The 25,656-nt window shown below is 35.2% G+C and overlaps 1 protein-coding gene across 2 annotated transcripts; it reads left to right on the forward strand.

Annotated features, from left to right (window-relative positions):
• Window positions 1-367: 367 nt before the first annotated feature.
• LOC6643479 (zinc transporter 2) lies at window positions 368-24,537 on the forward strand. 2 transcript variants are annotated; one of them, XM_002066466.4, is made up of 8 exons: window positions 368-519; window positions 3,275-3,489; window positions 9,361-9,471; window positions 10,309-10,429; window positions 15,518-15,697; window positions 22,348-22,876; window positions 23,725-23,872; window positions 24,243-24,537. In XM_002066466.4, the coding sequence occupies exons 1-8, from the start codon at window positions 488-490 to the stop codon at window positions 24,386-24,388; spliced, it is 1,482 nt and encodes a 493-aa protein (XP_002066502.2). In that variant the 5' UTR covers window positions 368-487; the 3' UTR covers window positions 24,389-24,537. The 2 variants fall into 2 exon arrangements, with proteins under 2 accessions (XP_002066502.2, XP_023032172.1); XM_023176404.2 differs by lacking the exons at window positions 368-519; window positions 3,275-3,489 and adding an exon at window positions 3,880-4,017.
• Window positions 24,538-25,656: the final 1,119 nt, after the last annotated feature.

Raw genomic sequence — 25,656 nt, forward strand, 5'->3', positions numbered from 1 at the left:
TTCATGAAACGTAAACAAAACGTGCGGCATACCGCACGGTACTCTTATGGAAAAAAATACAACGAGTTAGTGTTTCGTGTGATCCATGCATACAAATGTGTAGAAATGTAGTTGTCTTTAGCTTTAGCATTGATAAGACAGATAAGTACATATTTAACTGTTGTCTTTGGTTTTTACATTCCTTGTTGCTTTTCCACATGCACACGACTCTCACTCGACTATGATCTGTTCTCGCTGCTCTCGCTCAAAGACTTCGAATACAGTTGTAAGTTTTATCTGTCCACATTTATCAGCTATTTACTTTTGTGCTTATCATCCGTTATTTAGATAGTCGGGATCTTGGTACTCCAGCCTCAGTTGATTCAGTTCTTTGTCTGCTGTTCGATTATCAACTTGTTGATTCCTTTTTTTGGAATTTTGTTCTTAATTATTGTTTGTGTTTTTGTTTTTTGCTGTTGTTAATTAATTGTTTAAGCTTTAGAAAAAAATGTCCAGAAACGAAGATACGCCAATTGTAATGTAAGTGTATGCACGTAAATTTTGTGCAAATTTTCAACGCCCCCCTCCCCCCCAAAGGAAAAGATGAAAAGTTTACCAAAAATAATAATGAAAAAGAACGAACCAAATAGAAGAAAAGTCAAGTGAAAATTCAAAAAAAGGAGAGGAGAAAATCTCTGACGAAATTAACATAAAGAGGCAAATGAGCTGCTGATTTGTTAAATAGGCGTAAAAGCGCACGCCGTGGGAGTCACGACAACTGTGTGTCTTATATAGGTGTGTGTGTAGGTATATAGGTGTGTGTGTGTGTGTGTGTGCTTGTGTAGGTGTAAAGGCCTCGGGAAAAGTTGTCCAGAAGGAAAGCTTAAAGTGAAGTGGCTACATATTTTTCTTTCCTCATTCTTTTTCTCTTGCTCTTTTCCACTTCTTTATTCCCCTTTTTTTAACTTTTTTCTTTTTTTTTTTGCTTTTTTTGTTGCAATTGCGTTGGAAAAGTTGCGGAGCAAGTAGTTTAGCGCCATTTGCACTTTTCGCAGTAAAAATTACGCACATACACACTCTCAAATACAGAGGGAAAGTAACTTTATCAACGGGCACATCACATACACGCATATAATGTGGGCGTATGGTGGCAGTGGGTGTGGCCTTTAAGTAGTCATCGTAGTTTGCGTTAAGTAACAAAACTTCAAATTGAATTTTTCGTTGCACTTTTCATTTTAGCACCTATCAAAAAAACCCTTTTTCATGTGCTTCGTTTCGTTTTCCGAAGCTCTGCTCATTACATTGATGTAATGAAGAAGGGATGAAAAGTGCAGAAGAGTTCAGAGCTCGAGAGGGAAGTGTTAAGGGGGGGTCTTAGAGGTGGGGGCCTTGGATGGGGATATTCTTTCCCTCTTTACATTGTGTCTGCTTAAATACCGCAGTTGTTGGTAACCACAGTGCGTTTTAATTCACTTTTTCCCCCTTCTCCACTCATCACTCCTACTACCTCCCTCTCCCTCTTTTTCCCTGTCCCCCTTCCTCTCTTGGTTTAGTTGTTGCTCCATTGTTCGGGCAGAGGTTTCCTGTAAAAGTTCCCCTTTTTTTCTTTGTTGTTGAATAAAAATTAAACTTTCTGTTGCATTTCTAACAGTTTAAAAAATAAAAAAAAAAATTTTTGTATATATGTATGTATATATCCCCAATATTGTCGCCTATTGTCTCCTAACACGGTATGAGATTGATCTCGAACTTTACCCGAAAAAAATGTGAATTCTTTTAAATTCTTTGAACTCAAATGTACATATATGAAATTAAATAAGTTTATGCCTCTTTAATGAGAACCTCTCCAGTTTTGTTATGAGTTGAGCTAGAAAAGTCTGATTTAAAAATACATTTTTGGAAACCTCTAAGTTCTTTTAAATATAATTTATAGAAAAGGAGTGTATAGTTTGTATTAAATGATGATGATGATGATGAATGAACAACAAACATAGAAAACATGTTATCAAAAATATATAAAATGGTGCTAAAATATTACAGAAAATAATACATACAAACATATGTATAAGCCCTTTAAAAATTGTCCAATTTTTGAAAGTCTTTTTATTTAAATTAATTTTTTTAAATTAATTTTTATTTCTGTTATATCAATAATATGCGTCATGTGTAAAGTGAAGCTGACATACTAAAGAAGAACTGATGGCATTATCATGAGTTCATAAAAAAAGGCGCAGATGAGGCAACAGAATCATAAACTGTAGTCTCCTCTTCTTGTTTATGAATGAAATACAATAAACAACAAAATTATCTCTCTTGAAAATTAAGTAATGATTTATACGAACTTTACCTGCGTGTTTTTATATGTTATCCATAAAAGAATTCTACTTTGTTTCAATGTATTAAATAAATATATAATAGAATTCATTTTTTTATAATCTGTTAGTTCCGTCAATTATGAGCTTTGTTCCAGTCGTTTAGAATTTGAATAAGATATATAATATTTAGTTAAAATCTTCTATTTTTCAATCTAAAAAAGATGCTTATAATCACAAAATGGCTAATGTTTCAAATTTTTGAGAAATTTTGAATCTATTCTTTAAAAGATAAGTTAAATGTTAAATGACAATCCAAAAACTTTCATACATTATTTTTTTATAGATAGGTTAAAAGTTGACTATCCAAGGTCCAACGTATTAACGTTTTTCATTGTTTTGTTTAACAGGGTTTAATTTTAACAATTTTTTTTATTGAATGTAACTCCAGAAAAATCAGAGAAATTTAGTGATGAAAGTAAATTTTAAGTTCAACTAATTGTTGCTCAATATAAAAACTTATCAACTTTAGAAATTGAAACTAAAAACTATAAAACTAAAGCAGTTCATTGATTTTTTTGTAGATATCAAACGGGGCCCTTTGACGATTTCCCGCTGGGACTCTCATATCATAAAACTTTTCCTCAGTTTTGACTCTTAGCTATCAATTAACCTTTTTTTACGTTACTTAAAAAGTTCACTTTGACATTTTAATTTAACTATAAGATGCAATTGACTAATAGAACTCATGCCTTAATTTAAAATTTGATTTTGATTAAAATTGTTAAGCTTCTTTAAAATTCCACTCTTAATAAAGTGCTCCAGCTGATTTTATATACATAAAACCTCATCATTCTTCTATATCAATATAGATAACGAGAGAAAGAGAGAGAGCGGGAGGAAGAGGGACAGATAAATCTAGACCAACTTGGATTTGTTAAGATTAAACTGAACTTTCGCCTTCGTTTCTTGTTTTCTTGCAGCCAACAGCAACAGACGCGTCGCAGCAATTATGGCACAGCCCCCTCCTTTCACTTGCTGGAGCAGGGTAATGGTAATGGTAATGGCAGTGGCAATGGTGTTGGTGCCGGAGCTGGAGCTGGAGATGGAGCTGGTGCCGCCAACAACAACAATCCCTCGACACCCTCAACACTATCACAAATTTTCTGTTTACATGGACGTTCCAACAACATTGAAGGTAAGTTGTGATAAACTGCCAGCGGCACTTTCGTGTCGCATTCAATCAGTGGATAGACCCGACCCCTCCCGTCCCTGCCTAACATTTTTCCGTCATTCCCCAAAGTCACTTACCTAACCCGGTGCTAGCACATTTGCTAGCATTTTGCACTCATTCATAAATTATCAAGGGGACGGGGACGGGGGCGTTAGAAAAACGTAGCAGGCAAGTCAAAATCAAACAAATTAAGTAAAAAAAAAAAACTAAATCCCCATCTACAAACACACAAACAATCGAAACAAACCAAATTTCATTGCAATTCATTTTTTCTTAGTGTATTAGTATTTAATGTTTTCTTTTAAACGATTTTCTCAAAGCGTTTTTCTCTTTTGATTGCCCTCCAAACTTCTATAATAATTTTGAAACGTGAAATTTCTAGGCAATTTCTGATAATTGACACGGAAATTGGCGAAATGAAAGAAGCCTCGAATTTATATGCAAAGACAGCGAATTTGGAGAAATGCAATATCGAAACGTTCCATGAGTATGGTGAGAGCCTTTCTAACCACATTTGATAGCCCACTCCGACTTCCGACTATAAACACTTTTGGGTATTGTCATCAATCAGCTGATGATTCTCTCTAGGTTCCCACTAACCAAAATATTGCAGCATCTGCGAGGCGGTGTAATCAGAATTTATGCTATGGCCAAAATGCTATAAATTGTCGCAATGTTGCTCGTAATTTACTACGTATGACAACCATCGGTTTCCACAGCATAGACCAAATAAATGCCCAGCTCATTTTTTCCTTTTGCCGTGCCCTGCCCTCCTTTCCATAAACATTCAAAGTAAGAAGGGAAAATATCTATGTATAGATATATTGAAAGAAAATGGAGAAGGAAAAACTATATAAATATATGTATGTATTCTGTGGTATGCATATAAGTTCCTTAAATCGATGGCTGGGCAATGTCAATTTTAAATTTTAATTTCCTTTTCGCTTGGCCCTGCAATGTAAATAGGAAGAAATTTGTTTTTTTTTCCTCTCGTTCTCTCTCTCTCTTCTCTATGATGCTTCGATTTATTTAGTGGCAGACATTGAACGACCTTAAATGACATTTACTTCTGTCTAGACAAGATGGTGATGGCGGTGGTGGAGGGAGAGGTAAGAGAGGTAGTAGAGGTAAGGTAACTTCTGTATTACCTGCTCTCTGTATAGTTCATAGTTAAATTTGCAGCTTCTGTCTGTCTATATTAATGATCAAAGCATGTTGTCTAACCAAAGACGAGTAGTTTAGTTAGTTAACTACTGGTAGCAGCTGTTTCAAAATTAATTGATTTAACTCATAACAGTCGTTTGTCGAACATGAACCAGATGGGTTCAATTGCTAGTCAACCCGTGTTTTCTATTGTTATCAATGAGTTGTGTAAAATGCACATGGACCTATTCAAAAGCAAGGATGTTATACAAAATGCAAATGCAGGTATTGAATAAAGAATTTAAATATTAGTTTGTTTTTTATATAAAGACTATAAAATATGGTTAGATTCTTATAGAATTTGTTATTTATTTTATGCCGCATGCAGAAGAAGTTTTATTTTTAGAGTAATTCGGACTAAAACTAAAACTAACTTTCCAAATTATCTCAATTAAAGCTAATAAAACAAACTTCTTTTTTAGATATTCACCTTACTGTGAAAAACATTTTAAAAAACTTTTAGATCTTTTTGAGAACCTCATTAGGGACGCAAAATAGTTCAATAGTTTAAGTTTCGGGTTTGGTTTATTTTGTAATTAAAATTTAAACTGTTGACATATTCAAACTACGGTTTTACATATTTTTTATTGAAAAATTTTTTAACCAAAATTACTCATCTCTTTTGTGATTTTCTGTATCAAGTCTTATCTGTAGTAAATGGAATATATGAAATTACATATTAAAAAGTTATAGCAAAAGTCGCAGTTTCAGCCGTATTTCTCGAAAAATAAAGTTTTGTAAATTCAAAGAATGTAAATACATTTAATTAGACATATTATTGTACTGCAAAAAACTACATCAAGCTATTAAGCTAGTACAGGGCATATAGCAATGAAAACCAATATAGACTCATGGGATTTTTAATCAAATTAAAAGATTAATTTTCATGTTAAGTTTAGGACATGAATGAAAATTGCTCAATTTGTTTGTCTTTTTAAAGAATTTTTAAACAAAGTATTTTTGTTTACCTTGCGTTTTTCTTAGTCAATTTGGCGAAAATCTAACCGACTCTAAAAAGTTATATGTCAATTGATTCGGAATTTGGTATAGTTGAAAATGCCAAAGTTACAGATTCGGAAAGTTAAGAGTTTTTAACAATTTTCCACGTTTTTCAAATTAAATTTTGTTCAGACTGCATTCTTGTAAATAAATAAACAAATGAATCATTCTTTGAAAGATCAAACAGTGTTCGTAGCATTTGCTAATTCTGTTGTAATTCTCTATCCCTAAGCCGGCACTGGACTTTACTCAATCGAGAATCAGCTTCATCTGTTCTAAAAACTTACGCTTTCTCAGATCAAGAATTTCATGTAACGTTAGCTTTAGCTAGTGTCTAGTAATTTTTTACCTTCCTACTTTTTGCTTTGTCTTGTGTTTTTTCTAGTGGTTTCTCTTCGTTTGTATTGAATTTAAACATTTTCTCTACTCATTTTCTCTGTTGAATGAAACATTTCTCGTAAAGTTGCAAGGTAACGTACATTCTATTAGGTGTTGTCAGGTGTCGTCACTTGATTTGTCAACGTTGGTTGGCTTTTGTCAGCAGATTTATGTATTTCTATTCAATTACGTCTTTTTATATGCACACTTGGGGCCTCATTTCGCCATTAATTATTTATAAGAAGTGCACAATTGTTGTTGGTCTTGTTTGTTGTGTGAGTTGCCAATTCCCCCATCCCCCTCCTTTGCCATCTCCTTCTCAACCAGCACCTTCTGATTGCCGCATTGCGCAAACAAACAAGCAAAAGCTGCCAACACAGAGAAGGGAACAGCAAAAAAGAAAAAAAAAACAACACAAAAAAGACGAAAAGAAGAGGTAAAACCAATGCGCGAGCAGACCAAGGCGACCAATTAAAGATGCAGATGGATCGGAGTTGTTTAAATTGCAAGTATGATGATTTTTATGCATCACCTGCTGCTGCAATGACGACCGAGATGAAAGAACGTCGAGTCGTTGGGTGTAGCAGCTGAAGCGGCAAACTGAGATGCGGGTCTAATAGGTGAAATTTCCACGTGCCACAATCGTCGCGTAGAGTTGCATTTACCCCACCAGTCCTCGTAGTCTCAGTAGTAGTAGTAGTAGTCGTAGTTGCTGTAGTCGAAGGCGAGGCGGCTTTGGTTATGCACAGGAATTTAATTTCGCTGCTGGCATTGTTACTGCAATTGTGTATGAGTGAGTGTGTGTGCGTGTGTGTATGTGTGTGTTTGTGGAGTATGAACAAGCGGACGCCAGGCCAGGCAAGAACAGACCAGACCAGACCAGACCAGGCCAGGCGTTGGTGTCCTTGCTCTGAATTCAAATGAAGAAACCGCTCTCTACAGGAGAAATTTGCGTGACACGAATTACTAGCAATTCCTTCTTCTTTTTATAAGGTATTTTAGAGTTAGGATTTTCTCAGTAATTTGGTAAAAATTTATTAAACATTTTTATTAATCTAAGAGTACGAATATTTCACCAAAGCGATGTTCAGTAGATTGGTAATTGTTCTAAGAAACTTCACTTTTAATAGTTTTCCATAATGAGTTTAATCGATTACTTCATTCAAATTAAACTATTAACATAGATTAAGGATTAACGGATATAATTCGTGTCACTTGACCATCTCCAATTCATCAAGCATATGCACATGTGTATTATGTGGAGTCCACCTTCCTTTTTCGGTTTCCTTCGGTGTTCCAGCTACTGAGCAAAGGGAAAACCTGCACAACAGGGGAGCCACGACGAAACATAGCAGAAAGAGAGAGTGCGAGGAAAAGAAAGTGGGGGCCAAAAGCGAACCAAGAGTGTAAAGAAAATGCAGCGGAAATGACAAAGCATGAAAAACGGCTGCGACAAATGCAATAAAGTATTTAATAGACTGTTCCTAGACCAAACCGACGAGCAAGCCAAGCAACTTCTCCTAGCTGGGTGCATCTCATGCCTCATGCCTGTCACTGACACCAACAGCACAAAAAAAAAAAAAGGATATAGCATATAGTGTACTCTTGGAACAGTAGAAAAGTCCCCTATGCATATGTATATATACATACATATCTACATTTGTGGGGCGTGGCTGGTTATAGTCGTAGTGTTGGTGGTCATTATTCACGTACCATGTTAAATAAATTTAAATGCCTGTTTTGTAAATATGTATTGCATGCTCAATGGCATAACAGATGGGCGTGCCAAAGGGTGAGGAGGAGGAGGTGGTGGGTGGTCGGGCGGTGGTGCGGTAGGTTGTGATAGCTTTTCCTGCATTTCCCATGGGGTCAGCCAGTCGCACTGCCATACATATGCCACACATTCACATTGTTCATTTAACACTTTCGCGAAACTGGTTAAGGGACAACAAGCGCGAAGGCTTAAGGAAAATTCATCGAGAATTTTATTCACTGGAAAATGAAAATGGCAAATAAAGTTAAAGAAAATATACGAAAAAGAATTGAAAACAAAAAGGGAAAACTCCTGGACCTTTTTTGTATTTCTTATTCATCAATGAAGAAAATCTTAATTCGAGAGTCAGTTTTAAATGGAAAATATTTATCTCCTTAAAAAAAAATGGCAAATGAAATCGGCTCTACATTAAAATCTGTTTAAAGATGAAAATGACCATTATGTGCATTAAGTTCAATTTGTTCGACTCTTAAGCTTAAATTTACATGTAAAGAAAATGTGTTGGTAATATCAGTAAAATAACATTTAAAATATATTTAAAATTTAATGTCATTTTTACTTGAAATGATTTCAGTACAGATTTATATTAATAAATTACTAGATGACCAGTCAGATATTCATTCGAAATTCGTTCTTCATAAACATATTTCAATCTTATTACTATTGAACTATATTAGGTAGTTTGTAAGGTTAAAAAATATGTTTTTTATTTCTATTAAAAAATTAAAAGGAAAGTATATTTTTTGACGTTGATGATAAGGGCCAACATTCACGCCAAATTTGATCAATTTGATCACGTTCCATGTGATCAAAAGGGTGCAAGCAAGAGGGAACAACATTATTATTATTATAAGTATAGGATATACATAGTTGCAAACTATCAACCTTACTATGTTTTACAAGCACTGGTAACTAAGGGCTTTCTTAGACGAAAACTACATCCGTACACACTAAGCTTTGGATTCGAACCCGGATCCTCATTGTTCAAGTTGCCTAAATGACTGGGCCACTTAGACAACTCATCTACCGAGGACTGCAGAGGTACCAACAATTACAAGGCTCCTGCTATCCATTTCGCCTCTTTACTTCTTTCAAGCTGTTTTAAAGACCAAAAAAATTATGTTTTCAAGATTTAACAGATGATTGCATTCATTTTGGGCTAATTTGTATATAAAACAACTTCGAAATATTAATATAAAAGAGAAAAGCACGATTTTTTTATATAATAAAAGGACTTTTATTATATAAAAGAACTGTGAAAAGAAAGAAATAGATATTCTGGCCAAAGTTTCTTTTTTTGTTGCATTTCGTATCGTATTTGTTGGTGATTAACACTTTCCAAGATTATTTAATTTGTTATCTGTTATGTTGATCCGCTTGTCTAAGCACTATTTAAGTAATCTTATTTATGTGTTGTACTTTTTATATACATATTATTTGCCTACCCACAATTAAATTGTATTTTTCATATTTTTTTATAGTTCGCGATCATTGTCATCGAGCCCGTAGCGAGGGTGTTGATGTGAAGGCTCGTCGCAAATTGATCATAGCCAGCATTTTGTGTTTGGTTTTTATGATAGCAGAAATTGTGGGTAAGTTTTAATAAAAAACACAACAAAACAAAAAGACTTTCATCTCTATTTTACAATTTAGTTCTTATCTTTTTGCTTTGAGTTGCCCTCCATTTTTTCCTTTTTTTTGCTTTTAACCGTCCTTTTTCAATTCCCTAACTAATTTCACTCACCTCACATGGAGACAGAAAGAAAGACAGAAAAAAGTAAGTCAAACATAAAAAAGAAAAAAAAAGGGGGAAAAAATTCAACAAAGGACGAGACGATTAAAAAACTGAGCACCGGAAGTGCAACAATATGGCAACCGGAAGGGCTTACTGTCTGCCTGAATGTCTGTCTGTCTGACTGACTGACTGACTGTGTATCTGTTGTCAACCCTGTTGCCATTTAGAGGGTGGTTTTTGGGTTGGTTATACAATAAACATTTAATTTTCGAGTGGCAACGTCACTCGAAGGACTTGGTCCTGAACCTGGTCGTCGTCGTCGTCGTTCGGTTATGTGGACTTGGACTTGGCTTGCGTTAGCTTGGCTGTTGTCGTTAATCGCTTTGCAATTACCTACCTACCTTTTGCTTCTTTCTTTACCTTTCATCGTTTGCCTTTGCTGCTCAAATCGAAAATGGTTGACTGTCCCCGTTCAGACAAGGACTCCTCCTTTTTGCTGTTTGTCCCTTCATTCCGGTTGACGATGACCAGTTTTGTGTGCTGCGGGGTGGGCAGACTTGTCGGGGAATTCCCTTTCATCGGTTATTTCCACCCTCTGAGTGCTCAGACAGATTTGAGAGAAGTTAATTTTTTGCGCATTTATTTATTTTTTTTCTTGTTTGTTCGTCTTTTTTTTTATCTCTTTCATCGACAGGTGGCTACCTATCGAACAGCCTGGCCATAGCAACAGATGCCGCACATTTGCTAACCGATTTCGCCAGTTTCATGATCTCATTGTTTGCCATCTGGATTGCTGGACGACCATCTACGCAACGGTAAGTTAAAACGGCAAGAAAAAAGCCAAGAAAATCAGGGGGTAAAACAACAAAGGAAGAAACGAATGCCATGAAAGCCAACAAACTAGACAGCAAAGGACCGAGAGGTCAAAAGTCTCAATAAAAATCAATAGAAAAAAATTTTAAGTTTTTCTTTACGATATTCTTCAAGACTTTGTCGACCTCAGAGTGGTAAAGTAATTTTTTTTAGCAAAGAACTTGAAATTTATCTAGGGGACATTTTATTCAATGTTACACTAAGCTTTAATATATTATATATATAATTGTTAGAGCAATAATTTTTAAAAAGAAAGTATATTAAAACCATTTTTAGGATACTTAAAATATATACATATAGTACCAGAGTGAAACTTGCTTTCAAGTAATTGGTAGACTATCTGAGAATTACATATGTTACACTGAAATCAGTAACCATTAGATGGTATTTGGTTGAAAAAGGTCTCTTTCTGTCTGTCATAATATTTAGACATCACAACATGATATAAATAATAGACTTTTAAAGGATCTTTTGACCTGTAATTGACTTTGTTTGTATATACTCAAACTCTTCTGCCTACGTTTTCTAGGAAAGAGTTTTATCTGATATACTTACATACACCCCAATGATCCTGAGCTAAATGAAGACAATTGAAGACTTAATGTATTTACATAGTCATGACTTATAGTTATGACTTGCGTTACCTAAGTATATAGTCAACTTATCCTCCCAATCGTCTTAACTTCATTTATTTCTTTCACACTTATGATCGCTTTAAACAGACTTCTCTTTTAATTTTTTGAAGTGTTTGTCCCATTTCTAAGAAACATTATAACGAAACTAGGCAATTCCAACTGATTTAACTGGTTTAAATTACTCATAAGAAATTTTATAATAAATGCTATTAAGACATGTTTTAATTTAGTTTTTCTAAAAAAACGAATCTTAAGAAAAGAATATTTATAAACCCTTAAACTATATTTAATTTTTTTTAATGATTTTTGACTTTTTGAAATCGATAAAAATAGTGAAAAAGTTATATTATTCAAAATTGTCATTTATTTTCTAGGTTAAGGCCTGGATTTAAATACCGATTCCCGTGTTGAAAATATTGAGGAAGTTTACAATTTTTTGTTTAACAAGTATTTCTTACCCCAAATGTAGACACTAAATGTTACGTACATCTAAATATATAGGCAAATCTATGTAAAGTTAGTTCTAGAATTTTTCAAGTGATTATGTGAAATGTGATATGAAAAACTTTAAATGTGTTTGAATTATGAAGTTTTTAAACTATAAGTAAGGGATTACAAAAATTTATATTGTGGATGAATTTAGTTGATTGGTCTGAAAACTATTTCAAAATAGTAAAAACTTAAATTAATATCACTCAAAGCATAAGATATCACATGTATTTCGCTATTACTTAGTCTTATTCCATAGTTGGGTGGTTTAGTTGGCTAACAAGAGCATATACAACATTGGATAGCCATATATAATATTTGTTTTTTTGCATCTTCTTTTCATAATTTCTGTCGCTTGTGTTGCCATTTTGGCATTTTCCATTTCCCATTCGCCATCGTCTAATTAGGCGAAAAGCCTTCTCCAAAATTTTTAGGGCCTGTTTCTGGTCCTGTTGCTTCAGCTTCAGAATGAGCCTCAGCTTTTGGTGTCCTGGTTCTGGCTTTGGTTCTGTTTCTGTTTCTGCTTTTGCGTACGCTTGGCCGATGCACATTTCTCAATTGGTCTCGTAGACTTCATACTCATACCACCTACTCGGTCCGCCTTCAGCATTCATCTTGTTCTCGTTCTCGGCCCAACGGCCTTGTGGGGGGGATGGTGAGAGGAGGGGTGGGATCTTTTGGGGCGGAACGGAAGCGGCACGTTCTGCTCATTCATGCAAAAATCTCACTCACTCGACGACTCGACTGCAGCCACAAAGTGAATAATGAAAAACTTTTGCAATTTCAAGCGTGTTGCATGGTAATTTTGTAAATTTTGTTGCCGTTGCCGTGCCTCCTCGGCCTGAGCTTCAGTTTCTCAGTCTCCGACTACTCTCCGTCTCTGACTGAGACACACTCTACTCTACGTTCCTCTGCTATGTTTCTCTTGTGGCTCTATTGCCCCAGCATTCCACTGCTGATGCATGTGCTTGGGTGCATGTGGAGGAGAAACTATGGTTAAGGCTCAGTCTTGGTGCGGTTCGCAGCCGCTGCCGTTGCTGTTGCCGTTGCCGTTGCCATTGCCGAGTTGACAAGCCTAATTTATCAAAACAAAACACATTTGCACAATTGCAAAGGCAAACGCACAGGCAACGGCAACGCAAAATGAAAACTAAAACTAAACATAAGTAAGAAGAGGGAAGGCACAGTGGGGCATGGGGAGAGAATTGTGTTGGCTGAACATTCCATTTGGAGAATGTTAGATTTTCAATGTAAAATATAATGAAATTGCACAAATAAAATATTCATTCATTTTTCACAAATGCTATAACATTTTCGCTCCATTTAAATAAAAAAATGTTATACAGAAGTATTTTTATTTTGAAATTAAATGGGTGTTTACAATTACAAAACCAAACTAAACTGTTAAAAATCTAAAAAATAAAATTTAGTCTCAGTTTTATAGAGAAACCTTTGGAAAAATACCTTCCTGAGACATCCTGAGATAATAAATAATGAATTAGAGTGTTAAATGAAAATTATTTTTTCGGAATTTGTTTTATATACATAGTCTTAAATGCATTAAATAAACTATGAAAATTATAGCGAAAGTTAAATTTCTTAACGACTACAAATATAATAGAAAGTTAAATAGCTATGAAATTGTTTAGAAACAATTTTTGTAAAGAGAAAAAGTTTTTAATTTACAAGATGTTACAAAGGTTCTCCAAAAAGTTTTAAAAGAAAAGACTTCGATTAACTATTGCATATCGTAAAGGGTAAATCCACAGCTCTAAGATGAAACTAATTTAAAAAAAGTTACCTCATAGATAAAAACATGGTTAAATTAGCACATTAATCTCGAATGAACTGTTTTTGGAGTGCTTTGAACATTAATTTGTATCTTTTTCCTTTTTGTATGTTGACTATTTGCTTTGATTTTCTCTCTCATAATCTCTCACCTCTTATTGACTTTGATGCAATTTTGTTTGCTAAGTAAATTAATTAGGTTGTATATATTCTAATATTATGTCCCTAACCATTTTTCCCCTCTTTTTGACTTCAAAAATATTTCGTCTAATTATGCGAAAGTTCTTTTCACCGCCAAATGAAGCGTTTTTGGCTAGTTACTTTTAATTATCAAATATTCCCAGCCCAATGTGACTCGCTAACGTTGTTGGCTCATTGAGGCAACGATGTTGTGAGACTTTTCCTTCGCCCTGCTCCTGATTCCACGAGGTATGGATGTAGCCGGAGCAAATGCCGGAGTCGTAGCCAGAGGAGGAATGGAAGGAAAAGGAGCAGAATGAAAAGAGAACCCGAAACCAGCAGAGCCGGTCATTAAGCAAATGGTTGCACTTGCAGCAAATGCAAGGCCCTTAGTGTATATACCTACATGCATACGTATATGTATTGGTATGTGTGTATGTGCATACATACATAATATAAAATTCTAGCTACACAGCTATACATTGACACAATCTGGTTGAGACAAGAGGGTCCTGTGAGGGGGAATGAGGTGATGGTGCGGATGTTTGCTGGAAATTAAATTGTATTATTATGGCGAGACATTAGTTAGCAGGCGGGCAAAAATTGTTCTTCTTGTTGCCATTAATTCAATTTTATAACGAGAACCTTGGCAAAGAGTGGAAGAGGGGGGGCAGCAGGTCCTTTAATTGAACGAGCCTTGCTGCCGCCGTCATTGTCGTCGTTCAGGTGTTGACTTTGACCCGACCAAAAAACGAAAAACACCAAAAATAATACTGAAACACACATAAACGAAAAATTTGTGAAAAAGGAACCCACATGCAAAACGCTCATTACATTAGCCAAAACCTCCAGCTCCACAATTTCGGCTACTCAAACCCCTAACAAAGAGCCAAAAAGTGCGATTATTTCTCCTGAGGGAGGGACGGACAAACCGCACCCAAAGAAAAAAACAAAAAATGAAAATAAAAGAAACAAATTTAACATACAAAAAAAAAGTAAAAAATAAAATAAAAACCTGCGACACTCAAATTAAAATGGCATTTGACAAATTTTGGTCGCATTTATCAACTCATGTTAATTTTTTTGACTTCCCACCAGGGGCGGGACCGCCTCAATTTGAAATTTAATTTATGGTTTTGGGTATGCTATCAATTTCATTAAGGTTTTCTTTTAATACTCGTATGTGGATTATTAAAGATATTTTTCTGTGTTTCTAATTACTGTATTCGCCCTTGTTTTTTCTTGGTTAAGTAGCTCAGCTATTCATATGTACATATGTACATTGGTTTTGTATTCTATTTTTAAATTTTTTTTTAATGGGGTGTTAAAATTCATAAAATGTTGAATAATTTTAATTTTATGTCAATTTAAAGTTTAATTGTGTTGAACTAAGAAAATGTATTTTAGTTTTGGGTATATAGATAAATGTTTACAATATATTTATAATAAAAATTTCATAAGTTATATTGAAAATAAGCTTTTCGTAAACTTTATACTTTTCAATTAAGATTGTATCCTTGGATTCTGGAAACCAAGTATGCATTAATAGGTGAGCCAGATTATTGATAGGCCAATAAGGCGAATAGCTCGTAAAACTTTTAATCCCACAAAGGCTTAAGTGAAATGTATTTCAAAAGTTTATTTTTTTCAACGCAACATAATTAAATAAAGACAATTCGGAAAAGGATGTTCTTTACATTTTTCCTTCTGTCTCTTATACTGCTAATTATTATTCACTTTGATCATTTGGTATTCTTTTTCAGTTCCACAAGCAATAATAAGTTTTAATCGACAGGTTGCCATTATTATTCTTTGGGGAAAAGCATTTTATTTTTGAAGTTAAATGAACTCTTTTTCTTTATCGAATTTTGATTGCCATTATCTTTGCACATTTCACAATAAAACAATTTTTACGCATATTCATTTATCTTTTGACAGGATGTCGTTCGGATGGTACCGTGCGGAGGTAATTGGAGCCATGGCCTCTGTATTCATGATTTGGGTCATTACTGGCATACTTGTCTGGTTGGCAATTGGACGTCTGATTACAGGTGACTATGAGGTCGACGCTAAGATCATGTTGATCACATCGGGTCTGGCAATTTTGGTAAATGTCATGTAAGTATTATTCCCCTCTAGATATGACTAACTGACTGCAAAAACTTTTGTGTCCCCATCGCGAGAGAATTCCCTTTGGGCAGTTTTCCAATTGCAATTGCCGCAATCAACTTGTCCCTCCTACCCCGCATACCTCCCTCAGTAGGAGCAGAGCAGTAGCAAATGGGTCAACATGGCTGAAATGTCTCTCTTTCTTTTTCTCCCTCTCTCTTTCTGTCTGTTGCCATTCCCATTCCCAATTCCAATTGCAGTGCTTTCTTAGTCCGTCTTCTTTCTGGTGTGGGGTTTTTTTTTCTTGCCTCTATGACGGCATCCGCCAGTTGTTGCGGCAACTTTCTCCACATTTTAGCGACAACTTTTTCCACAAGTTTAGAATTTTTCTTTCTTTGTGAGAATTTTTTGTACTTTTTTTTTTCTCTTTTTCTGCGTCAACAAAAGGCAAAAGCGACAACGACAACGATTTTGCTTGTGTTTGTGTTGGCTGGCCCCAAAGGTGGAAATTGCTCTGAGTTGGTACAAGGGTATATCGGAATAAAGTCTACACTTGTCTAATAAACAGCTCTACAAATACTTGAACATACTTTTTGAAAATTATCGAAACTCACAGTTTTACTATTTTTCCCATTACGAAATTATCAATATTACTTTTAATTCAAATGTTAAAATAATTCTTTATTACAAATATAAGATAATAATAAGTATAATAAACTACGCCCGTTTAATAAAAAGCTTTATACTTTGAATTTATAGAAGGGGTGTGGCAGGAATTTTATATAAAAAAAAACAGTTTTCATTCTCATAATAAGAATTATCTTTAATTTGAAATAATCGCTTCTGAGTTATAATTCAGATTTTTTTTTTATTTTTATACTCTATGCAGTGTTCAATTACTTATTTCAATTATTATTATAATTTTTACATTTTAGTTGTCTACCTTTAGGATATTTGATTTCTTTTATTATTTTTATGTCTCCATTAGTATTTTGAAGTGCTGAGAGTCAGAGACTAATAAAATAATAATTTTTTAAGAACCTTTGGTTATTAGTTGCTTCTTAATTAATACTTTTACTTAATGCCATCGTCAATTGAACTATCACTTCAATTTACACAAAACATTTTCACATGCACTTCGAAACTTTTTAAGGTTTAAGAACAACAAAAACTCTGTTTAAAATTAAAATCAGTCTTGAAACAAGTATTTCTTTTAGATAAACAAATCTAAAGTTTATTGAATAAAAATATGGTCATAATTACTTTAAAATTAAATCCAATTATGTGAGATATTTAAGTAGATTACAGGGTATTGAGTTGACGCTTTGTTTCTGGTGTTTGTTTGTTTTGATTTCGTCGATTGCAGCACCTGCAAGTTTCGTGCCACCAATCGCCTTCTGCCCCTTATCTCGCAGACCTCCATCTCCTTCTGCTTACCGCCTCGCCCACCCCTTGGCACCGCCTTCCACATTCTGCTCATTCATGTGGCTGTCGAAGCATAGTTTTTGGCGCATAAATCGCAGCGTTCAATGCCGAGCACATTGCCCATGTGTGTGTGTGTGTGTGTGTGTGTGTGTGTGTGTTAGTTGCCTCCTCTTCTCTCCTTCTCTAGTTGCCAACATCGTTGATATTGTTGTTGGTGTTGTTGGTAGTAGCGCAAATTTTCCAGTTGACGTTGGCATTTTCAGTGTTTGCCACTTGAATTGTTTGATTACGTGAATTGATTGTGAAAAACGTGCAGCTGAAGCAACTCTCCTGGCTTAAGGACGAGACCACCGAACAGCAGAGATGGATGAATGTTGGGTAGGGGGTGAGCAGGCGGGACAGGCGCAGAAGGCAAGCGGATCTCGGTCATTCTAACCATTCCACAATCCCTGCCATAAAATAAAAAAACAACAGAAATAGAAAAGCCAAGTCAACGCTCTGCTCGAAAGATTTTCTTGCTTAACGTGTTCGAACAACGAAATTAAATGGCCACCTTTTTGCCGTTATAGGAAACGTTTCAGTTTGCCAGTTGTAGTTGCTGTTGTTGTTGTTGTTGTTGTCGGTCTTGTTTTTGAAGAAGGCTTTTTACTTAGTTTCATTTAGTTAGTTGTGAGTTTTTAGTTCAATTAGCACAAAGCCAACTTTTGTGCCGGCTTTTGTTGAGTTAACTTTTGAGTGGTCTTCGTTACGTTCTTCACTCCACATTGTTAAAACGGCCATTAGCCAAAAGGAGGGAGGCCAGCCAACAGAATGTGGCCAGGAATAGGATGGTGGTACAAACTTGCACGCACACAAAACTGTCTGGCAGGCAAAACCCGGCTAAAAACAAAAACAAGTGGCATATTAGTGAGCAAAAAACCGCGAAAATATGACACGGAAGAGGGAGCAGGGCTGGAAAATAGGTGCTAAAGCAATTATAAAAGATGGGCGGAAGGGTGTGCTAGGCATACGGAAAACAACAACAAGTTGCCAAATTCATGGAAAACCATTGAAAATTTTCTAATTTCATTGAACAATTTTCAGAGCTCAATTGCTGTTTTTTAAAACCAGAAAATGAGTAACTCAGATTTTAGATTTTTATGTAAGAAGTTTTACTGAATTACAATAGAAAATTTTTAAACAAAAAAAGTTTGTCTTGGTCTTGAAATTTTTAAATTTTTTAAAAAACTGAATACATTTATGAATACAAAAGATAAAAAATACTGATTGCCATTCAAGTAAAAAAACTTGGCCATCAAATTTTATCAAAGATACAATTTTACAATTATTCTGACTTTTAGTTCTGTTTTCATCCTATTTTTGATAAAATGTCGACTTTAAATTAAGTCACACCTTTATAATATTATCCCTTCTATCTAGTTTGTAGACTATTTAAGTTTCTTGGCCCTTTTTCAATAAATAAAAATTCTTGTATCCAATTTTTGTCTCTTCGACGTTCGGTTGGCAGCCACTTGAGACATAGAAACTAACTCTAAGCCCAAAGCTTGTTAGTCTGGCAACTCAATTTTATTTTCAATTTCGTGTAAACATTTGTTGTGTGTGTGTAAAGGGCAAATGTGGCCATAATTTGTCAAAAGAGAAGAAAAAAAAAAGTAAAAATAAATAAAAGAAATGCGCGTTGATGGGCACTAAATATAAATTGTAGCAGCAAGTTCAATTCCTGTTTCCAGCTCCATGGTCAGTTGAGGTCTTAGTACCCAGTCACATGGATTCAATGCCAGGCACATACGGTTTTTGACTTTGAACATCCGATTGGCAGGGCAATGTGCTGTGTATGTGTGTGCTGTGTCCTCGAGCGCAAAAAATGCCATTGGTTCTCCGACTCCCCGAAAGTTTCCCAACAGCATTTCCCTGCCTCGAAGCTCTGCCCCATTGTTGTTCCAACTGTGTCGCTGTAATTTGTAGCGCGCAATGAAGCATTTCCCTTGATTTTGCGGCATCTTTACTCGCCTCGTTAGTGGCCAACAAACGACAGCAGCCATGACAACACCAACACTGGGAGCCTGAACCAGAACGAGTATCGTCACCAGGACTCGGGACCAGGACTAGGACCATGACGCACGGACGTAGAACCAGGACCTCCTGGTTACTGGCAAACGTGGCATATACACCATGTCCTGATTTAATTGACAGGAACATAAATATTAGCGCATATCTTGACTCGACTTGGTTGGTCTTGTGTTTCCCCTGTTCCCTCTGTGTCTCTTTCTCACTCATCTCATTTTTTCCTTTTTTTTTACTTATGTGCCGAGCATGTCTCCGAGCACGTTGGGAATGCCATCGCTTGCTGTGGTGTCACCCGGCTGAGAAGCTCGTTAAGCTGTCTCGCCTCTCTCTCTCGCTCCGTCTCGCCTAGGAGACGCGGCCTGCCACGTTTATTACGCTCATCTTAGCGCGCAGTTTACAACCGAGTGTTGTTGTTATTTATTTGTTTCCTCCTGGTTTTTGGACAGCGCCGCCTCGAAATAAAAATGGTTAAAGGCAAGAGAACCCTAAGCATTTCCAAGAGCGTAAAGAAACTTAATATAAATAATTAAAATTTCTCAACAGCAAATCATTTGAAATCTTTTTTGTTCTCAATTTTTTTTTCTGTTTGACAAATTCTTCGTTTCTTTCTGAGAATGGAATCACTTTATTCTTGAGTAGAGAGTGTTCTCAGTAAATATTTTATAATTTTAAGGAATGTCCTTTGTTTTTTAAAATCTGAAGCGTTTAGGGAAGAAAATTAAATATGGGTTTATATATGTTAAGTTGGCTTTACATTCATTATTCAATATTATTAATCAGTTTATAGAATCTGTTGATTTTGATAATAGGATATTATGGTTTAAATTTTCGGAATTAAATCAAGGATTGTTGCCAGGTATAAACAGTTTGGAGTATTTGGCTCTAATCCCCCCTAGAGCATTAATATTTATTATTTTTTAATGAATTCTATCAATTAATCATTTCCTTAATTATTTGAAGAAGTATTATATTGAATGAATTTAAAACTACAAATGAGTTCTCCCTACACCATTAAATTTAATTAGCTGATTTGGTCTTGAGAGCAGCTTTTCCTCTTTTAATACTGAATGATTTTACATATAATATAATTGTAAACGTTCTACTAAATATTCCACAAAAATGCATTTAGGAAGTGATCAGTTTTGAAAAGTCTTTCCTCTTTAATGCATTTTTCATATTTTCAAAATTTTTTCCAATTTTCTGCTACTAAATCTTGCTTTAATAGAGGAACAAAGCCAGCTTTACTTTGATTTCATGTTTTCATTTGCACATGATATGTATATAAATTTCGAAGCAAATATTGTTAGATTACTTTCTCTTGAGAAAACTCTTTATTATCTCAGTTTAAGTTATACCAACAGTTTTTGAAATTGACTTGTCATAGAGTATTGGGTTATAGAATATTTTTTGCTGAAATAAAGAGACCAAGACAAAAAAAGAGCTCTCCACCGTAGCGAAATGACTTGTTTTTTATCATTGGATTATTTATCTATTGCGCTATAAAAAAGCTAGTTTTACTCTTCCGCGTTTTATTAGTTTCACATTTTTTTAATGCTTTTTCAAATCATCTCACCAACACTATACAGTTGCCATTAAAGTATAGCGCACAGCCCTAATGGGATTTTAAAACATTGGCGTTACGTGCTCAGCGTTATCCAGTGCACTTAAAATTGTCTTTGTCTCAGTAGTGACGTCACGTCAATTAGTTGAAAATCAAAGTCCTCGAGTGAGTGAATGATGGGCGGCGGGTGTTATCTGTTCATCTCATCCTGTTCAGGCTTCTCAACTCATTTCACTTGATCTCTGTTTAAATTTGGGTCTTTGTCTGTGTGTGAATGTTTCTGCGTGTGTGTGTGTGGCCAATGGATGTATGTAGTTTATGCCAGTTTATTTATTGATGCCCCTGGACTGCATTGTTTCAACAAAAAAGCTGGCTAAGTGCAGGCCAACAGACCAACGATGGTATGACGAGGACGACAACGACCATGGCCCCCTTTTTTCCCTCCAAATAGAAAAGCCATAAATCTGCAATGTCGGAGCATTTAAAATGAATAAAAAGTCAATGTGCCGAGCTATTAACTGCCTGATGCATGCCGTGTGAGGCTAAAAGTAGAAGCATGGTGCTCTGACCATGGTTCTGGGCGATTCGGAGGGCTGGTGTGTGCACAGTGGGCCAGAGGAAGGGCTAGTCAACCGGTTGCCATTTTCGACAATACATTTGTATTTGCATGCGGCAATGCATCCGGACGTATTGCATTGGGGTCCACAGAGCGGTTGGTCGGTCAGTTGGTCGGTCGGTCGGTTGACTGAAGTTGGACGACAATCGGTCAGAGACGGCGGCGGTCTGCACACACCTTCCGGTACACAGAGCACCAAAAACATTGCATTCAACCATTGGGGTGATGGTTGTTAAATTTTTCGACAGTGGTTCAAATATTTCCAAAAAACTGGGTATCATATGTTTCAATAACTTTTAGACAATTTATGTTTACCTTTTCGTTTATATACGCTTTCCATCTTATTTTTTCTTCATTATTTTCTTATTGGTTTCTGTAAATTTCTCAACAATAAGTTGACCCTGCTTTTGTAGAGTTTTAAGATATGTTATTTGTTTTGAAGGTTTTTAAAAGTCTTTTGTATGATCCTTATTTTAGGGTGTTTTGCGTATTCCTTAAGTCTTTTATTTTATAAAAAGGTTGACAAAAAGTCAGAAAATTTTACTGATCTCTTAATACTTTTTGGTCCAACTAGATCTCCGTACTATTATCCCCTAATAGAAGCTTCTTCCGAATGATTTTTATTTATTTTTTCTCTATGCCCCGAATCACTGTGCTACGGGCATCGTTGGTTTGGCTGTTGGTGCATTAAAATGCTGAAATAAAATGCCAAACAATGCCAAAGCGTTGGCCGCATACCGCCCAAAAACCAAAGGCAAAAAACAAAAAAAAAAAAAGCGAGGAAAACTTTTTGAATGCGTTTTTGTTTTGGTACTGCGGCCAGGCTATCTATGGGCAGCTGGGTAAGAAGACGGGGGCATTCGGGTCGTTGAGGGTAACCTGCGGGAAATGGGGACCGGCAACATAGCTTGCAACATTTTCAAGTATATTAAATATTTGTGATAACGTTTTCAATTTCCCTCCCCTCTGGGTCGCTCCCTCCCTTTTTAGCATGGGCGTTCAGTTGCAGCATGGCCATTCCCATGGTCTGGGTGGTGGGCATGGTCACAGTCATGGCGGCGGCAATGGCAAGAAGAAGCAAAAGAAGACGAAAAACCATGGCCATGCCAATGGTACATCCACACCGTGTGCCTCTTCACCAAATCTACGTCTTGAGGGTGGCGCCGCCTTTGCACCGGAGGATGCTGAATTGCCTGGCAGCGGATTGCCCACATATTCGTATCAGAATGCCAAGCTAGTGGATCCCAATTTGGATTTGGAAATTGCAGCCGTAATGGCTGAAACGGCACCGGGAAGCCATCATCATGGGGGGCCAGCGGGTCGTGAGGCAGTCAATATGAATGTGAGAGCCGCTCTTATCCATGTGATTGGCGATGTCGTCCAGAGTGTGGGCGTATTTCTTGCGGCAGCTGTGATATACTTTTGGCCCGAATATGCAATTGTGGATCCCATTTGCACGTTCGTATTCTCCATCATTGTGCTCTTCACGACATTTACCATTATGAAGGATGCATTGCTGGTAAGTTATTGGCAGCTTGTCAACCGCAAATCAACTAATTGCGTTACTAAAAGAAAATATTTCGAACTTATTTACAATAGTTTAGAAACTTCTCACTAGCTGAATGTTATAGCAAATTTGATTACAGTTTCTTAAATTTTGATTCATCTAATAAGAGTATATGGTTTTTGAAGGTTTAAACCACTTTGCCAAACTTCATCCGGAGTTTTGACCTTGAATAAGAACCAATTGTAACTATAAAAGTCAAACTCATTCATTATTTTAAGGCTTAACTGAATTGTATGACTAAAAAATAGAATAGTTGACCACTCCTAACTAGTAAAATTAAACTATCCGTTTTTACCTTTAACCAAATGATTATGAATATTTAGGAATGTCTACTAATTATTTATTTCAGTAGGTTTTCTACCGTTCCAATTGAAAAATTCTTAACTCCTAACTTTTTCGAATCTGTAACTTAGCCAAATTTTCACTGATTCTCAAGAGTGATTTCTCATTTTAATGCTTTTAAAATTAATTAAAAATTAATAAAACGGGTTTAAATTTTCCTCTAATGTTTAATTGTTTGATGCCATTTTAAAATATACTATAAATTTTCATATAATTGATATATAACTTTTTGATTTTGGTTAGACATTTTCGAAAATACAGTATAAAGAGAATGCCAGATTATAAAATTTCATTCCTTTTTGTCATTTAAACATTGAAAAGAGAAAAGTTTAGTTTTTGTAAAACTACTAACCTTCTGCTTTAGAGTACAACAGATTGTTTACTTATTAATCTTTAGCTGAACATCAAAAACTACCAAATTATTTTCTAATTTCTGTTGGTTTTTCTATTTTTGACAGGTCCTAATGGAGGGGACGCCAAACTATATGCATTATGCGGAGGTGTTGCAGATTTTCCAAAGCATTGAAGGCGTTGAGCGTGTTCACAATTTGCGGATCTGGGCTCTGAGCATTAATAAAGTGGCGCTCTCTGCACATTTGGCCATTGGTGAGTGGACCTAGAGCCATGCTAAAGGACCCCCATAGATGGGGGAGTAGTATATCTCATGTGTATGCGTATCCGTGTGTGTGTATGTGTGTTTGTGTTTTGGGGGCATGGTAATTATCCCAATGGATTTGTTGCTGCTTTTTGTCGTTGCAAAAACGGCAAACGGCGGCCATGTACCACGGTCAGTGCGCAATTAGCTTAATTATTTTTGAAATGGCTTTTTAAGCGTGGACAATTTTACGAAAACGCCTGAAACCACCGCCCGGCCACTCCGCAAACCCTTCCCACTAGCTGCCAACAATGTTAATCGTTTTGTTATCTCTTTCTCTCTTTCCATGTACCCTACTATATACTTATATATATATATCAGCTGCCAATGCCAATCCTAAACAGATTCTGGATGCAGCCACCACGGCTGTGCACTTGCGTTACAATTTCTTTGAGACAACTATACAAATTGAGGATTACACGGCCCAAATGGAGAGTTGCATTCAATGCAATGTGCCAGAGAAATAAATATATACATAAATATATATTAATAGAAAGTATAAGTATATATACGTATATATATGTACGATTTCATTGTAATTGTATAAAATATTTTTGTAATTGAAGTTCCAATATGAAATACAAACATTTTTCAGACTCGACCAGCGACAGGTCAGCCATATAAAAAAAATCCAATATATGTAGACAATCATTTTATCATATCCTGCTAGACGATATTCAATGGTCATCATTATCTTTGGTTTGCCATCATCACATTATTATCACTGCATATTGTTGAATGCATCGCCGCACAATGGGTCAAATGAAATCCACCATTTGAAATTACAAAAATATTCCCAAAATACAGTGAAAAAAATTAAAACATGTTATGAGAATAAAATAAATGTATAGATGGGTATCCTGCTGTAGTTGTTTTGGCTTTCGAATTGGGACAATTTAAGTTATTTATTCCTAACAAAGTAAGACAAAATTTAAGCGCTTTACGTTTTTCCTAAATTTTTTGAATTGTGAATTGAATATTAAATTTAAAGAAAAATTATTTGTTTTACCGGTTTTTGATTGGATTACTATAGATTGACAGAAAATGAATAATTAAAATAAATATATATTTTCAAAATTAGTTAACAAAATTCAGTTTTTAAATTTCCGATTTATTATATTGTAAAGATATTTTAACAGTTTATTAATTTTTTTTTATTTTTGTGTTTATATAAAAGAATTCTGCCAGTTAATATTTTGTTCTTTAATGTTTATTCTCCTTAAGGTAATTTTAAAATGACTTGATTATAGAAATCCAGACAACTTTAATAACGAATGGTAAACATTGAAATCAACATTTTAACATTTTTCCCCTTTACAACATTTTTGTTAACAGCTTAAAAAAAGTATTGACAAAGTTTTTCACACTTGATTAAGGGCAATTCATAAAATTTTTACAAACTTAACTACTGAAATAAAATCCCGACTCGATTTTGCTTTGTTAAAATCCAATTAGCCAAGTAACAATGAAACCCAAAGGAAATGCTATTTGTAGGCATTGGCAATTGAATTTTTTCCAATCACCCAAAAGAGAGATAAAAAAATTAAACAAAATCTCTTTTGCCATTTATTTGGTTTATAGCAAAAACTCTGCCAAATTTTACCCTAGTGCAATGGTACTTTTTAATACCAAGCCCTTAGGCAAGAGAAACGGTATATTCAAGTCAGTCAAATTACAAACGGATGAAATTGTTTTCTAACTCAAACAGGAATTTTTATATTTACTTAACACAAAT

The sequence above is a fragment of the Drosophila willistoni genome (assembly GCF_018902025.1).
Source record: "Drosophila willistoni isolate 14030-0811.24 chromosome 2R unlocalized genomic scaffold, UCI_dwil_1.1 Seg200, whole genome shotgun sequence".
Classification (NCBI taxonomy): domain Eukaryota; kingdom Metazoa; phylum Arthropoda; class Insecta; order Diptera; family Drosophilidae; genus Drosophila; species Drosophila willistoni.

Excerpts from the sequence above, each read along its gene's own strand:
- LOC6643479 (XM_002066466.4), top strand. The coding sequence starts at position 488 with ATGTCCAGAAACGAAGATACGCCAATTGTAAT. Across the intron at positions 15,698-22,347 it reads GCAATTTTGGTAAATGTCAT|CATGGGCGTTCAGTTGCAGC; the intron begins GTAAGTATTATT and ends CTCCCTTTTTAG. Across the intron at positions 22,877-23,724 it reads TTATGAAGGATGCATTGCTG|GTCCTAATGGAGGGGACGCC; the intron begins GTAAGTTATTGG and ends TATTTTTGACAG.